This window comes from Lutra lutra, chromosome 5 (assembly GCF_902655055.1).
Source record: "Lutra lutra chromosome 5, mLutLut1.2, whole genome shotgun sequence".
In the NCBI taxonomy this organism is placed as follows: domain Eukaryota; kingdom Metazoa; phylum Chordata; class Mammalia; order Carnivora; family Mustelidae; genus Lutra; species Lutra lutra.
The window spans coordinates 92,047,434-92,063,358 of NC_062282.1; the positions used below are offsets into that span (position 1 = coordinate 92,047,434).

The window sequence follows — 15,925 nt, forward strand, 5'->3', positions numbered from 1 at the left end:
ATTTACACACACAGATTCTGGTTCCTGCCCAACATGGAGAATATCTAATAGCAAATGTATAAACACATATAATAATGTTTTTCTTGCATACCTTTCTCAAAGCTAAATGCTGAGAGCTTTGTCTTTGTTTATAGATAGCTACTAACAAGTAGAAATAAATTTTGCAAATCTACATTTTATGCAAGGCTTAGGCCACCCTTACATGCATGTAATCAAAACATGTTAGGATTTAAATAGCTAAACTTAAGTATTAAAATTTACTAAATGAATATGCTGTTTTAGGAAGGTTATTATTGTGGACATTTAATTTCCTGGTCTATAATGTATAGTATCACCTATTCCTAAAGTGTTAAGTTGTGTTTAGATTAAATTTTGTTTTATTTACCATCTAGTTATCTTTGCATGCATTCTTTAGAATGTTTTCTACACAGTCACAGGAAAAGATTTCTAATTCTTAGCACCTAGTTAATTTTTTATTCCTACATTATAGAATTTTAGGTTTGAGAAAATGGAGGTCTCGGGAGCTTGGTTTTGTTTGGATGACATGTAGTTTTCCCAACCCAACCTAGAACCAAAGGATTCCAAATTGGAATCCAGGATGAGGAACCCCACACATACTCTCAGCTCACGTGTGTAGACTTTATCAGATTATTTGCTGTAAAATTTTGTCTGTGGGCCATTTTCTCTCCACAGTGCCTCCTTCTTCCCCCATGCTCTTGAAGAAATATGTTAATTCTAACACTAGCTTCCCATACTCCCCCCACAAAAAACATCAAAACAGAAGAAACCCCTTGGTTTTGTTAAAAACTTGAGAAACATTGTCCATGTATTTATACATTTGCTGTTAGATATCTTATTTTTTAAGAAAAAAATGCATTGTATAATTCAAGTCAAATGAAAGTGATTCTTGGACTATTCCTTCTAAAACTTTTTTCTTTTAGCATGAAAAAAATAAGAGTTGAGTATATCCTACAGTTTTTGTGAAATATTTGGATGTTGACCCCTTTGCCATTTTAGGCCAAGGAGACTGGAATTTTCTCTAAACTGAATTGAAGTCTTCTTAAAATACTGTGATATTTATGTGGCAAACAGAAAAGTCAAGTCTCACGTGGCTGCGACCCATGCATTGAAGCGTAGCAGGCCTTCTACACCATAGGACAGTCAGTCCCTATCCAAGTCCTTCTGGGACAGGATTCCTTGTAGGTCTTGACCCTCAGTGCCCAATAGAGAACAACTAACAAGTCATGAGTGTTGGGGGAAAAAACCACTGTGAGGATTGAAATTGAATTTATTTAGCTCAGTTCATCAGAAGGAACGCTGAGAGTGGATAATCAGTAGCTTGTCAGAATTTTCCCTAAGAAGAGGTTAAGGAGGCAGGTGTCAGATTCCCCAGGAGGATTTTTAGCAAGATCGGAGGAAAAGCTTAAATATGAAACTTGAGAGCATATGGAGGAGTTGTTTGGAAAGTCTCTTCTGATGCATTTAGATAAAGAATCTGTAGTTGTCTTTGTGCATTTGCATGTGTGTGTGTCTGTGTGTGCGTCTCTAGAATCAAGGGGATGGGCTGGATTAGGGGCTCCCAGTCCCTGTGGAATACAGATATAGTCCCAGCAGTTGACTCTTCACAGCACTGTGTGGTCTTAGATCTTCCTGTGGAAGAGAAACGTGCTACAAATGCTTACAAACATCCAGTGTCCTTCCTTAATTTTATGTTTGATTTAGGGCTAACAACGCCTGCTTCGATACTTTCATGATGCAACGTTAGCTCCAAGGTTCTGGGATGTATTCTTCATCAGGGGAGAGATTCAGGAGACTGGATTTGGCATTGTGGCCGTGGAGAAGTGTTAATCATCCTGAACTTGTTTCTCCTTCTGTAAAATAGTAGGGATCATAATCTTTACTCACCTCTAGGGGACCTTGTGAGGAGAAAATGAGATATATATGTATGTAAAGATGTTTTAGCAGTCGCTCCTTTTTGATGGGAATCCTTTTCTTGGGAGGAATGTACATAGTTCTCCCCATTTCTGTTACTTGATTTCCTGATAGAGACAAAAATTAGTTAGGTGTCAGAAAGCAGTGGTGAGCAGGGCAGCTATAATCCTTGCTCTCTGGAGCTTTAATATCTACCTACTTGCCTAGTACCTACTTGGAACAACCTTTTTTCTGCCTTACTTTTGGAAGAATGAGTCTCCATCTCTTCCTCCTAGGTCACTCATTCCCACTGCCCTCCTCACTCACTTTCTGTCCCAATCTTTAAATGTTGGCTTTCCTTAAGCTCTGTCTTAGGTACTCTTGTCCTGTAGAGCCTCCTGTAAATATCCAGTTCCCTATTTTTGAAGTCCTTTCTCCTTTTCTTCGCTGTCTGAAAGGTGCTTCAAATTCACCATGTCTGAAACAGAACTGAGGACCTAAACACCGCCCCTCCTACCCCCTAACCTGGTCCTGTTTTGATCTGTGTGTCATTGAGTTGTCCAGTATCTCATCAACTTATTCTTATTTTTTTGTAAAAGATTTTATTTATTTATTTGACAGCGAGAGATACAGCAAGAGAGGGAACACAAGCAGACAGTGGGAGAGGGAGAAGCAGGCTTCCTGCCGAGCGGGGATCCCGATCCCGGGTCAATCCCAGGACCCTGGGATCATGACCTGACCTGAAGGCAGATACTCAACAACTGAGCCACCCAGGCGTCCTTCATCCAGTTGTTTAACCCAGAAACCCATGTCTCTCTCGATCCTGCTGATTCTAAATTTCACATACCCACTTCATTACCAAGTTGCATTGTTTTTGTCTTAAATTCCTGTCAGAGCCTCCATTTCAGTTTTCAGTGATGTTTTCAAGCTACCATCATCATCCTTCACACAGACTCTGCATATATACCGTTCTCACTGTTCTCATATGTATTTCTGCTTCCTAGCCTATCCTCCACACTTGAGAGAGATTTTTCTAGTACTTAAATATATTCATGTGGTTCTGAAATTTTAAAAATATGGAAAGGTGTTCAGTGAAGAGCCTTCTTTCCTTGTGTACCGAGGTTACCCATTCTATGCATATGTAAGGAAATACTAACACAGGCTCTTTCTAAAACATCACTATAATAAAGGAAGTTATATTATGCATCCTTTTCTTCGGCCTGGTGGCTTTTTTTTTTCCCCATTCAACAGTATATCTTGGATATTTTTCCATCGCAGTACAAAGAAAATACCCACATTTGTTTTTATGGCTGAATATATTCTATTGTAGGAATGTTGAAATTGATGCATGCTAGGAGAAAATATCTTTTACTATCTAGGGTGTTTCATTCTTCTTCTTTGGATGACTTTGTTATGAATTCCCATTTGTTACGCTTAGGGAAGAAAAAAGCTAAGCTCCCACTTGCCAGGGCTCTCAAGGGCTAGCACTTCTTCAGGATTGTCTTGTAGTTGTCTTCTCTTCATCCTCTACTTTTTTTTTTTTTTTTTTTTTAAGATTTTATTTGTTTATTGGACAGAGAGAGATCACAAGTAGGCAGAGAGGCAGGCAGGGAGAGAGGAGGAAGCAGGCTCCCCACCAAGGAAAGAGCCCGATGTGGGGCTCGATCCCAGGACCCTGGGATCATGACCCGAGCCGAAGGCAAAGGCTTTAACCCTCTGAGCCACCCAGGCGCCCCATTCATCCTCTACTTTTGAGTTGTATGGATGTGCACTATCTTTTATTTCATCCATGTTCTATGTTCCTTCCCTCCTGAGACGTCTGCCTAAACTCTTAGTCTCACATTCAGACTTATTCCTTTTTCTTCCTTTTTTTTTTTTTTAAGATTTTATTTATCATTTGATAGAGAGTGACATAGCAAGAGAGGGAACACAAGCAGGAGGAGTGAGAGAGGGAGAAGAAGACTTCCCGCTGAGCAGGGAGCCTGATGTGGAGCTGGATCCCAGGACACGGGGATCATGAGCTGAGTGGAAGGTAGATGCCAGGCGCCCCACTTTCTCTTCCTTTTTTCTTGGTGGCACCCCTCTTTTCTTTTTTTTCTTTAACTTCTAATCTACTTAAGTCAAATCTCAGCTCAATTTCCCATTTCCTCAAGGTGTGCTTACTCTGGCAATCCATGGCCAAGTGAGAGCTTTCTGTTAGAGTCTGCTGGCATTTTGGCTTCTTCCTTTGAGCAGTTATTATCATATATTTAAATGTGTGATTACTAGATTGATACTTATCTCACACACTTAAAATAGTGTTTCTCTTATAGTGGGTTGCAGCCCATTATGGGTTATGAAATCAGTCTTAAAAGTTATAAGCCCTTTTAAAAAATACAATACAGAATATCAGACCCTTTCACTTACAGTCAGTGTCTTTTTTCATCATACTTTTGCTTCAGATTAATAGATAATAGATGTCATCACATAAACACTCATATATACAGATATGTTGGGCTTGATGTAAATTGTTGCTGTTGTTGGTCCTAGTCAAAAATAATTTGTTGGTAAATTATATGAGGACAAGAATTCTGTCTATTTTGCACACCATTTCATTCTCAAGTCTAGCAGGAGTCACTCAATAAATATGTTGGCTCAGTGAATGAATGAATGAATGAATGAAGGCACACCTTTCCAGGGAGATTCACAGACTCACTGTTCTCCTCTTAGGGACTAATGGACACTGGTTCTATGCAGATGTTAGTGATTGTTTCCTTGGCCAGTTCATTCTTAGATCATTAGAAGAAAAGAAATGCAATGTACAGCCAGACTTAAACAAATGTATTTTTTTTTTTAAGATTTTTATTTATTTATTTGACAGGGAGAGAGAGATCACAAGTAGGCAGAGAGAAAGACAGAGAGAGAGGGGGAAGCAGGCTTCCTGCTAAGCAGAGAGCCCAATGCGGGGCTTGATCCCAGGACCCTGATATCATGTCCTGAGCCGAAGACAGAGGCTTAACCCACTGAACCACCCAGGCGCCCCAACAAATGTATTTTTTAAGGGTTGGTGAGATTAAACACTACTGATGAAAGGTTTTTAGACTTAAATTTTTTAATATTTCTTATGAATCTCAGGCCTTAAATACCATTTTTTAAAAATAAATAATGAAACTTAATTTTTACCTGCCTAAGTATCTGGATAATTTTTGAATTTCTAAGGTAGTTTACACACAGGGCTTATGACATGGCTATAATCTTTTGTGTGTACTTCAGCAATAAAATATTTACGCAGTTTGGCAAGGTGATACTACAACCTGGTTTAGTACAACAGCTGCACTGCCTGTTCCCATGTGGTTTGATTTCCCTTTTTAATCTTCAGTATTCTGCAACTAAAGACTATGTCAGCATGTAGTTTATACGGCAGCAGATAACAGTGTAAGCTTCTTGAATTAACATAGTAAAGAGAAAAATACTCTGCTCAGTTCACTTGGTTTCACATTTTTCTCATGTCTTTGAAAAACATTTTCCTAACATATCCTACATAGTAGAGCTTTATAAACATCATGTATTTACAATGAGACATTTTTGTGACTTTTTTATTCTTTAGAGAACTTGTAAACTCCTCTCCAAACGTTTAGTTTAAAATATCTCAGTTCTGCAGTGATCTGCATTTTAGCTTAGCACAAATCAAGAAAATCCTGGAAATAAGAGAATGATTTTTATATTTATTTTCAGTCATAAATTTGTATGTATAATTGAAATTGAGGGTGGCTTAAAAAGTGTGTAGGCAAAAAGTGGAGAATCTTAATTCTTTTCAAGTTTATTATCAGAGCCCTTTAGCACAGAGTTTTTATCTAGCATATGTGTTATTTTTTCTTTCTATTTCTAGGTGCTCCTGATCCAACAGCAGGTGCTAGTATAGATGATGAAAACTGCTGGCACTTAGATGAAGAGCAGGTTCAAGAACAGGTTAAACTGTTCCTTTCCCAGGGCGGGTACCACGGATCAGGGAAGCAGCTTAATTTGCTCTTTGCAAAGGTATGATTTTTTTTTTTAAAGAAATATTCTAAATATATACATATATAGAAAGTATCTATATATGATGATGTGTACAATAGAATAAAGGCTTCTTTTTTATTTCTTTCTTTTTTTTTTTTTTTTTTTAAAAGAAGAGCATCTAAGTTAACCAGTTAGAAACTATGATGTTGTAATGCATTAATTTACTTAGCTATCCTTAGTCAAGATGTGGAACATTTTTGTTTCCCATTACTAAAATGGTGACAGTTTATACAATTTCGGAAAAACTTCCAAACTCAAAAGTAAATAGCTTAGTATTATTAGAAATACCATATTTTCAAGCTTTTAGTTTTCCTAGTTAATGTTCTCAAGTAGAGCATAACTTTGAATACAGTCCTTAAAATGCGCTTTATATATTTAGGGCTTTTTTTTTTTTTTTTTTTTAAAGTTGAGAAGTATCTCTTGTTCCAATCCATAGTCTGTAAATTTTACATAATTATTTTTGTACAATTAATACATGCATATAACATTATATATTTAGTTTAGTAATGTTCAGTATATTTAAATTCGTTTCAAAAGCATGGACTTTGGAATCATAAAGTCCTGGCTTTAAATTTAAACTCTAAATCTTATTGAATGTATGAACCTTGACAAGTTACTCAAGTCAGTTTCCTCATCTATAAAACTAGCTAATGATAACATATCTCCTCATGTTGTGATTAAATGATAATGCTGTCTAACACATCATTTTGGCCTTGGTAAATGGTTAAATTTTCATCACCAAAATTTGATGGCCTAAGAAACAGGCTTATCTTCCTTATAAGTTCTGTGTGAGTAGAAGCTGTGTCTCTTGCTTTATACAGACCCTTTAGTACCATAAATGCAATTCTAAATACTAAGTAAAATGCTTTTTTAGTAATATTAAGTCAGTGTCTTTTCATGGGGGTACAGCTACTAATATGACTAATGGATTCAGATTGGTTTTAATGGATGAAATAATTGATAGTTTTCATAACTCATTGACACTTTTCTTAAACAGCTTTTCTAGTATTTATAGTAATCAAAAAAATTATTATTTAGCTCTGAAGAATTAGAGTATATTCTGTTACTGGTTATGGCCAGAAAATAGTGTATTTTGGTTAATCAGTATTCTCTTATTAAAGATTTATCCCATTTACTATGTATTGATTGCCGATTTTCTGAAAATTAGATTATAATATAATACATCTTACACTAAAACTACTTCACACATGATTTAATCATTCTTTGGTAATTCACAAGTACATCAAACTCTTGAAATATGTTAGCCATCTGAAAATTAATTACTATTAGACTGTAGATGTGTTTGAGTATTGCTTAATAGTTGTGGTTTATATACTTAACAGTGAAGTGTTTATTTTCATTGCTGTTGCTGAGTAATAGGTTAGAAATGTATCAGGAAATTAAACATTAAATCACATCCATGATGTAGTGGTAATATTAAAGGTTTGCTATATTTAGACACACAGGAAGTATTTCACAGATTCTCATGGTAGTGAATAGTATACTTTGGCCTACTGGAAGCAAAGTAAAAGAGTTATTAGACTGGACTATAGCTGCTGTTTTTATCCTTTTATGAGATGTACACATTGTTTGTGCCATATGAAGTAACAGCATCATCTAATTTTGGAAATGGCATAACTTTTTTATTTTTTAATTTTTTGGCATAACTTTTAGAGTTAAGACAGATCTGGGCCCTGATCCCAGAGATTCCTCTTGTCCTTTGGGCAAGTTACTACACTTCTCTGAAACATGGTTTTTATAATTCATAAAATGGGAATTATAATCTGGCCTATTTTATATGGTTGTATGAAGATTACATGATAAGTATAACTGTAAAACTCTCTAGCGTGATGTCCAGTAAATTATAATTCCCTTTCTTCCTCTCAGTCTTCTTCTGTTCATGACTTTTTAGTGCTTCCGTATTAGAAATAAAATAAACTTCTTAAGATTATTACTGAAATAATCCTGGAAAGCACAACACTTGTGATTTAGTGTAGAAGTGTTTTGGGGTTCTTTGTAGGGCTCCCATTTGAATCCTGTGATGGACTTCCATTGCTTGTCAGAGTATAAGCCTGACACAGGATCAGTAGATCTTGAGGTTTGGGCTGCGTTATTGAGTATCTGACATTTCCTCTTTGATTTGCCTTTCACATAGAATCTTGAATGAAAGGATACCCTCTCCTTTTCTGCTGCTTGTGACCTTACTCCAGTAATTTCCTATAGGGAGAACTGGTGGTGTGGTGTTCAGCTGGGATTCGTGTTTGTTGAACACATAGCAGAATACACTTGGAATGGGTGGATTTATCTACAGTTTCCTATAAAGAAACTTAGTCTTGTGTTTCTTTTCTTCCTTTTTTTTAAATTTGGGAAATTTGGCTCCAGAGTAATGGACAGAGCTTTAAGTTCCAGCTTGAGAAGCTGAGTTAGCTCGCTAGGTCACAGGCTATAATTCCGCTTCCTGGATTGCTCAGTTAGGGCTAGAGAGTTCTTTAACCTGCAGCACAGCCCATTTCCTCTTACAGCCCCATTGGGGTGAAGATAAAAGTATGGTATTGCTCTTCTTGTCAGAAAACTTTGGTGTGAGGACTTACTGAAATTGTAATTTAGCTCAAAAACTGAAGGACTTCACAACTGTGGAAATAAACTAAAAACATTGCATTGCACAGTTTAAATGGGTGAATTATATGGTATGTGAATTATGTCTCAATAAAGCAGGTTTTAAAAAACAGTAAAACAGATCTATTATTAAAAACATTATCCATTCAATTTAGAAGATCCCTGAAGAGTTATCAGTAGACTGCTTTCGGCTTTTCTACTCTAGTGGTAAGTATAATCATTTGGAAGAATCAGGAAGGTGCCAGATGATTTATTTTGGTAGTGTTTTTCTGTGGGCTAGCAAAAAATTTGTTTTTGTTTTTGTTGTTGTTGTTGTTTTTGTTTTTGTAATTGGAAAGTTAACCAAATTTCTTTTCCTCATTTGGATTATGAAACATAATTTTAAAAAATTAACAGTTAATTCTCTGATTAAATTGTCATTTAGGATAGAGACCAATTTTTACAACTTTTGTTTGCCAGAGAAGGCTGGTATCAAGAATTAACTGCCTCAGACCCCAGAGAAAGAAAGAAAGTGGTCTGTTCTTGTATTAATGTGCATCTGTGACCACTTTTCTAAAGGTCTGTTTTTTTTTCCCCACCAGGTGCGGGAGATGTTGAAGATGAGGGACTCAAATGGGGCCCGCATGTTGACGTTGATAACAGAGCAATTCATGGCTGACCCTCGTCTGTCACTTTGGAGGCAACAAGGCACTGCGATGACTGACAAATACAGGCAGCTCTGGGATGAGCTGGGTAAATACAAGTTTCCTGACGGATTCCCATTGAGTTGTGTATGGGTAAAGATCATGGTTGAATGTTGAAAGCGCATGGTTCGGGTGTTGCTGAAGGGAGAGCTACTCATTTATGAACTTACTGCCATTAGACACTGGTTAGAAGAAAGAGGGCTTGGGCTGGCATTTGCAGGAAATAATTTTGGGGAGGGTTTGGGGGAAATGGTCGGATCTTGAGGAAAGCAAGCATCGAAATCTGCCTTTAAATATTTGAAAAAGAAAGCCATTTTATTTAAAAATAGGTATATTGTGTAGCAGAGCTGGTTACTCATTTCTAGAAGAGTATTGTACCCAGTTGAGCTAAAATTTGGCTCTTTCCCCCCTTTGAGTACATTAAAAGTGTCAAAAGTAGTTTGAACATTTATTTTTTTGGCTGTTACAGACTTAGATGAACTGATTGTCAAAAGGGAAAAGATAAAGTAAACTATAATTTTTATTGCTTCCCAAATCTCTGTAATAAAGATAAAAATAGAGCAGGTGATTGAAGAAATGAGAAATCCACTAGTCAGGTTCACTGGGAAATTTGGGGTGGATGATTATTTTTATCCAGTGTTTATTGCTAGGGAATTAACAAATAATGCATTTGTTAAATTGTCTATTAAGAATGTGACAGATGGAATTTTTGACAAATGTTCTACCAATGCCTATATTAATTTTTATAGATATGTTTACTAGGAGATCCTAGTTTCATTGAAATTGAATAGTAGAACTCCTCATACCTTCCCCGTCTTTCCCTCTTGGCTGATAATAGATCATATCCTGCTGATTGATTCCATGTCAAGTCTGGACAAAGAGAAACTGTTGTTTGTGCATATAACACATGATTGTAATAATTGGAAGGGACCTTTGAGGTGAACTGTTCTATGGATAAGGAAACTGGACTCCAGGGGAAGTTTAGGAGTCATCATCCAAAAGATGATATTGACTAATCTAGGGTTATGCCACAAGTTGGTAAAGAATCGAACATCAGAGTTTTCCTCTTTGCAATTAATAGGATGTGTGTTCAGAAGCTTGCTGTGGGTGACAGTTTTTTTTTTGTTTTTTTTGTTTTTTTTGTTTTTTTTAATGTACACGTCTGCTACTTGCCAGCTATGTTAGATATTTGTTGGCCTTTCCCCTCGTATTTTTATTATCTTATAATAACTTGGTCAAATTTAGATCAGTCCCGAACTATAGTAGTTTGTTTCAATATATTGGAAGAGTGTTTGAGAGCACAGTGTGGTAGTTTGAAAAACACAGGTGTGATGGATATGTTTAAGCATGGTCGAAATGAATGATAACACTTTCTTAAGTAAACCCTCCTCAGTTTTTTAATTCTGTAGTGAAATTGAATTGACTAGTTGATTTATGACATTCAAAAGTTCTACCTTAAAAAAAACTATAATAGAGGGAATCATTTAAAGAAAAAGTATTGGATTAATATTGAATGAATAAAATTTAAAGAGCTTTGGTACTTGGAGGAATTTAGGATTACAAATAACTAATTAGGAAGAAAGTGCTGACTAATATTTTTTTTGGTATCCAAAAATGTACCAGTGATATAGTTAAATAAAACTTAACAGCATTCAGGGCGCCAGGGTGGCTCATTGGGTTAAAGCCTCTGCCTTCAGCTCGGGTCATGAGCCCAGGGTCCTGGGATCTAGCCCCACATTGGGCTGTCTGCTCTGCAGGGAGCCTGCTTCCTCTTCTCTCTCTCTCTGCCTGCCTCTCTGCCTACTTGTGATCTCTGTCTCTCAAATAAGTAAATAAAATCTTAAAAAAAAAAAAAAAAAACTTAACAGCATTCATGTTTAATACATTAGCCCCATCTCACTTTTCCAAGTTGGTTTTGAAAATTATGCACTTTAGCTCTCTATCAAAAGTATAATTCTCATTAGGTAGAAGTTTCCACCAGCTGATTCTAGTTATACCCTCTGATGAACTGCTTTCTGATTATGGGCCAGGCTTTATATTATACAAGTTCTTTGATTTCAGTCTAGGATGAATATATCTTCTTGCCCTGTATTTTCTTTCTTCACAAATCATCCCTCCCCTCCACCCCATCATTACTAGACTGCTATAAATTCTCTTGTGTACTCTGATGGCAAGCAGAGGTCACTAGCCACTTTAATGGAGTCTAAGTTTTACAAAGAATCCCATGTAGAAGTAACAGTAGCTATCATATCTTAATATTCATTCACCAAAAAATTAACTAAAAGTTGCTCTGGACTACAAAAGGAAAGGATTTTGCTTCTTAATAAAATGGGAGAATTTGACTTTGTGCCCCTGCATAGGGCTCACATTGCTTCAAGGCTCTGCTTTGGAATTAAATGCTGAGCACTGCCAGATGCCAGACATTGAGAAGAGGCTGAGTTTTGTCGGCAAATGGGATCTGCAAGTTAATTGGTGTTTTCTGCAGGCTTCTGGCTGTGAAATGAAATTGGAAGCCCTTTAGCCACATGGATAATACAGGACCTGAATACAAATGTCACATGTCACCATCAGGACCCACTGTGAGACAATAGTGTTCCCACTCCAACACTGCACCATTACAGATCATTTAAATATGGGGATTACATTTAAACTAAAAGCCCCATTTGCCTTTTACTGCAATTTAAATGTCCTCTTAGCAAAAGCTAAGTGACAAATTAAATGAAAAAAGTGCCCACATTTTTAAAGCTGTAATGCAAAACAACCTTTTATTGCTTCTCATGTGCCACGAATGAATCATTATACTTGTCAACCCTAAACCAAGCCATAATTGGAGCAGCTACTGTTATCAAAGTGGGGCTGCTCTGTGACAGCTTAATAAAGCTGAAACTGTTAAATTAAATCTCAGATGCTTAACTCCTTAGCACTGGTGAATTCGATGGGTCCATTTCTGGCAATGGCCAATACACCAGGAAAAAAAAAAAGATTCCTGGCATGAAAGCCTTAATCTGATGAGAGTGTACAAGAGTATCTTAGCCAAGTAACTGCTTCTTGGCGGAGGGATTTGGAGTCATCAGATTGTTGGCCTGATTACAAAATGGTAGTTTTTGAGAGGATCAGATATTCCCCTCCCCAATATTTTCAAGTTATGGAGTATATGTGATTTATTAAAATTTAAGCATTGATGTTTCGGAATTAGTTTTAAAAATAGTATATATTCACATAACTTTGTCTCTCTTTTGAATAAGTATATACAGACTTCTCCGAAGTAGCAACAGACCGGATTCCTTTCCCCATCCTCTGGCTAACAAAGGGATTGATTATACTTAGTTCTTCTTTTCTAAAATAAGTGCCTATGATATTCATTGGTCTAAGTTAATTTTTGTGATTTATTCCCTGATTTTCATAATGTTGTATGAAATAGATACAGATGCATGCTATTAAAGATCCTGTTCAGTGCATCTCATTTGCAGATACATTATTCTTAAACATGAATCTGTTTTTCATACATTAATTTTGCTTTTTCTATGTGATGTTCATTTTCTGAAACATAGAGCAATCTTCTCGGGATGAGTGCTGTTGTATCATGTTCAGTATAAGAAAATGCATACCTTAAAATCTCAAGACAGCCCATTGCATGGACAGAAGCTGCAGATTTGGTGGCGCTATAGAACCCACACCTCTTTAGTTGCATTCTTTATTCCATGACATGCAAATTTTCTAGAAAGCATATCACAGCAATAACCCTTCGATTTCAAAGAATAACCCAGTGCTGATTGGTGGCGAGCACACCTACTGTTAGCCCTAATGGCTGTCTGTTCAGCACACTTAATTACCACGGGGGTCTTTAGGGATGAGGGGATATATTGTAACCTCTCATCTGTGTTGATGAGTCTCTTTCCTTAAATGTCTTCCTAGACTGTAATTTTACTTTGCTTCATAAAACTATAGGTTGTGGCTGCCAGTCTATTAAAACCTAATTAAAATGGATGTCATTAGAGGAAACAGTTAAATAAGATTTAATTACAGCTTTTTCATGGGGAAAAAAATCCTTAAATTTTCATTTTCAGGTATTACATAATGTGTTTTTTTTTTTTCCCCCTAAAATTTTGAACACTTAACTGTCTCTCTCAGCTGAGCCATGTGTTTTGCTTATACCATGTAAACCCTGGTTTTTTGAGGGAGAGGCTGGGCTCTCATTGCAAGAGCCTTGCTGCTCTGAGCTGTGCTCACTCGGTTCACAAGAACAAGGTGTTACCTCTCAGATTTCTTTTCAAAGGTTTTGCTATGGGGGCGCAGGCTGGCTCACTTCGTGGACCATGCAACTCTTGATCTCTGGTTTGTGAATTTGATTCCCGCATTGGGTTTAGAGATCACTTAAAATCCTTAAAAAAAATTTTTTTTTTTTTTTTTAATATGGATACCTAACTCTGTGTGAGCAGACATAGCCATTTGGAAGTTTCTTTCTATTTTGAATTCCATTGTAAGGTTAGTTTAACCACTATTATTAAGCAACAATGGTAGTATTCCTTGTAGAGTGTTAGATTGAGTGGGTCTACAGATTCAGGGTACTTGGAATCACAGTAAATCTTTGTTCAGCAGTAGAGAACTTAGCCCCTCCTTCCATCTGTTGAAACCAGATTTATTGCAAATACTAAAAATTACCTACTTCATGGACTCAGAACACTGTTCTAGCTATACCTCTGATACAGGTAGTCATATCTGTGGACTTCTCTACCCATCCTCATTATTCCGGACTCACATGCTTAAGTCACACATTTCCAGTGATGCTCTAAGTTATTTATAAGGGCTTTTGTGCACAGAGATAAGATTTCAGAGATTCTGCTTTGGGGGTCATTGTAAAGAAATTTCTGGGAAATGCCACCTTACATCTCCCAACATTTTAGGGTGTAAGTAATTTCACCATGGTTCAGAGCTGCTGCTTGGTTTATATGACAGATTTCAAATCTGGGCTTTCCAGATTTTGAAGCTGATGGTGGTTAGTGAATGGCTGAGGAGTAACTGCTTTTCTGTGAGAGATAGGGAGCATTCCATTGTGGTTGCCACATAAGTTGTGTTCCCTTTGCTGGTGCCATGGAGAAACAGCAATTCCCAGAGCCCGCTTGCAGCAAAAAGATGTCAGGCACAGAGTTGGGAACTTATTTGTAGCTCTAAGAGTACGATATAAACTTAACAAACCCCACATTAAGGATTGCTTCTCACCTACCAGTTTGTCTTTCCTGGGCATAAAGAGAATATACTTTACCACTTAAACCCCATACACTTGGGGGTTACCCCCTTGTGTATTTCTATAAAACCTTATTCTAAATATAGACCACAGGGATTGGGTTAGGAGTTAAGATGCCTTATGACTCATTGTAGTACATGTTAGTGTCCTTATTGTATATGTAGTATGCTGGTAGCATTATTTGCACCAGGAATGGGTTCCAATTACTTTTGTTTTGTTTTCTTTGTAAGATGTGTCCATTGGTAGTAGATACTATTCTCAGAGTAGTGGCTGCTAGGAGTGTCAGAGCATTGGTATAAAGTATCCTTTTCTTCCTCATAGCAATTTTAGAAAAGTCCATTAACCCTTCTTTCCAAAAGTCTTATTGTGGTTTCTGTCTCAGTATGTATTAAGCACTTGCTATGTCCAGAGGAATAGATGTAAGATGTATTAAGTGTTTGACTTTACTGTTACTAATGGTCCTTATAGTCGAGAGGGGGTAGAGAGATGGAACCATCAGGAGACAGAAATTAGAATAGGTGTAAATGAACTGAGGAGCACTTTGACAGGGTAATTCATTCACATATTAGTACAAATACTTGTACAGGTAATATTTAATATGGTTTTACATATTATGTACATACTATGTATATATTGTGTACATTACACATTACATATTTATATACATAATATGGTTCATGGAGGTGAGTTGTAGGGAAGAAGTAGTGAGAAGGAGTAACATGAACAAAGACAGGGATGAACTAACTCAATAGGGGAGGGCTATAAAACTTTCAAATTCATGATCAACAATGTTGTTTTCAAGATTCTCAAGTCCAGTTTTATTGTCCTTTGTTGTTACTTCAAAGGGAGGTGAGGAGGGAGAGAGAGTAGACACAGGATCTAGATTTTTGCTGTCTTTTATTTCCCATTTTAGTCCAGCTAGTAAAGATGACATAGATGTCAACACTTACTTTATCAGGCACTATGGTAAGCACTTAATGCATGCATTATATTTTTTATTCTTAAAACAATCCAGTGAAATAGGTATAATTATTACTGTGAATTTTATAGCTGAGTACACTGCCTCAGCTATAACTTGCCTGAGGTCACAGCAGCAGAGCAGGAATTTGATCCCAGGTCAGTGACTTCAAAGGCTAAACCACCAAACTGGACTCCATCCTTACTTGATTTAATTTGCCTTTCTGCTAAGGGGTCTAAGGAGTCTCAGGGCAGAGCAGGGGCAAGGCGAAGGTCACCTAGATGACAGTAAGCCCTGGAAAAGCTGCATGGCCTGGTCTGCCCACCTGGGGTCCTGCGGGTCTAATGGTGGTAGTCAGCAGAGTTTACCTACTCTAGGTGCTCATCTGTGTTTCTAGGGACTCTCTGACTTCAGTCTAAAAAAGCCACATTAATGTAGAAGAGCGAAGTCCATGCTGTTGATTGAGAACTGTCA

At 36.9% G+C, this 15,925-nt stretch overlaps 1 protein-coding gene across 2 annotated transcripts in view; it reads left to right on the forward strand.

Moving 5' to 3' along the window:
- Positions 1-15,925, forward strand: part of ZSWIM6 (zinc finger SWIM-type containing 6) — a 220,932-nt gene that overhangs the window by 160,832 nt on the left and 44,175 nt on the right. For both annotated transcript variants that reach the window (XM_047731664.1, XM_047731663.1), the window contains exons 3-4: positions 5,780-5,928; positions 9,147-9,297. In XM_047731664.1, coding sequence (XP_047587620.1) covers positions 5,780-5,928; positions 9,147-9,297 — 300 coding nt within the window. The remainder of the gene's footprint in view (positions 1-5,779; positions 5,929-9,146; positions 9,298-15,925) is intronic.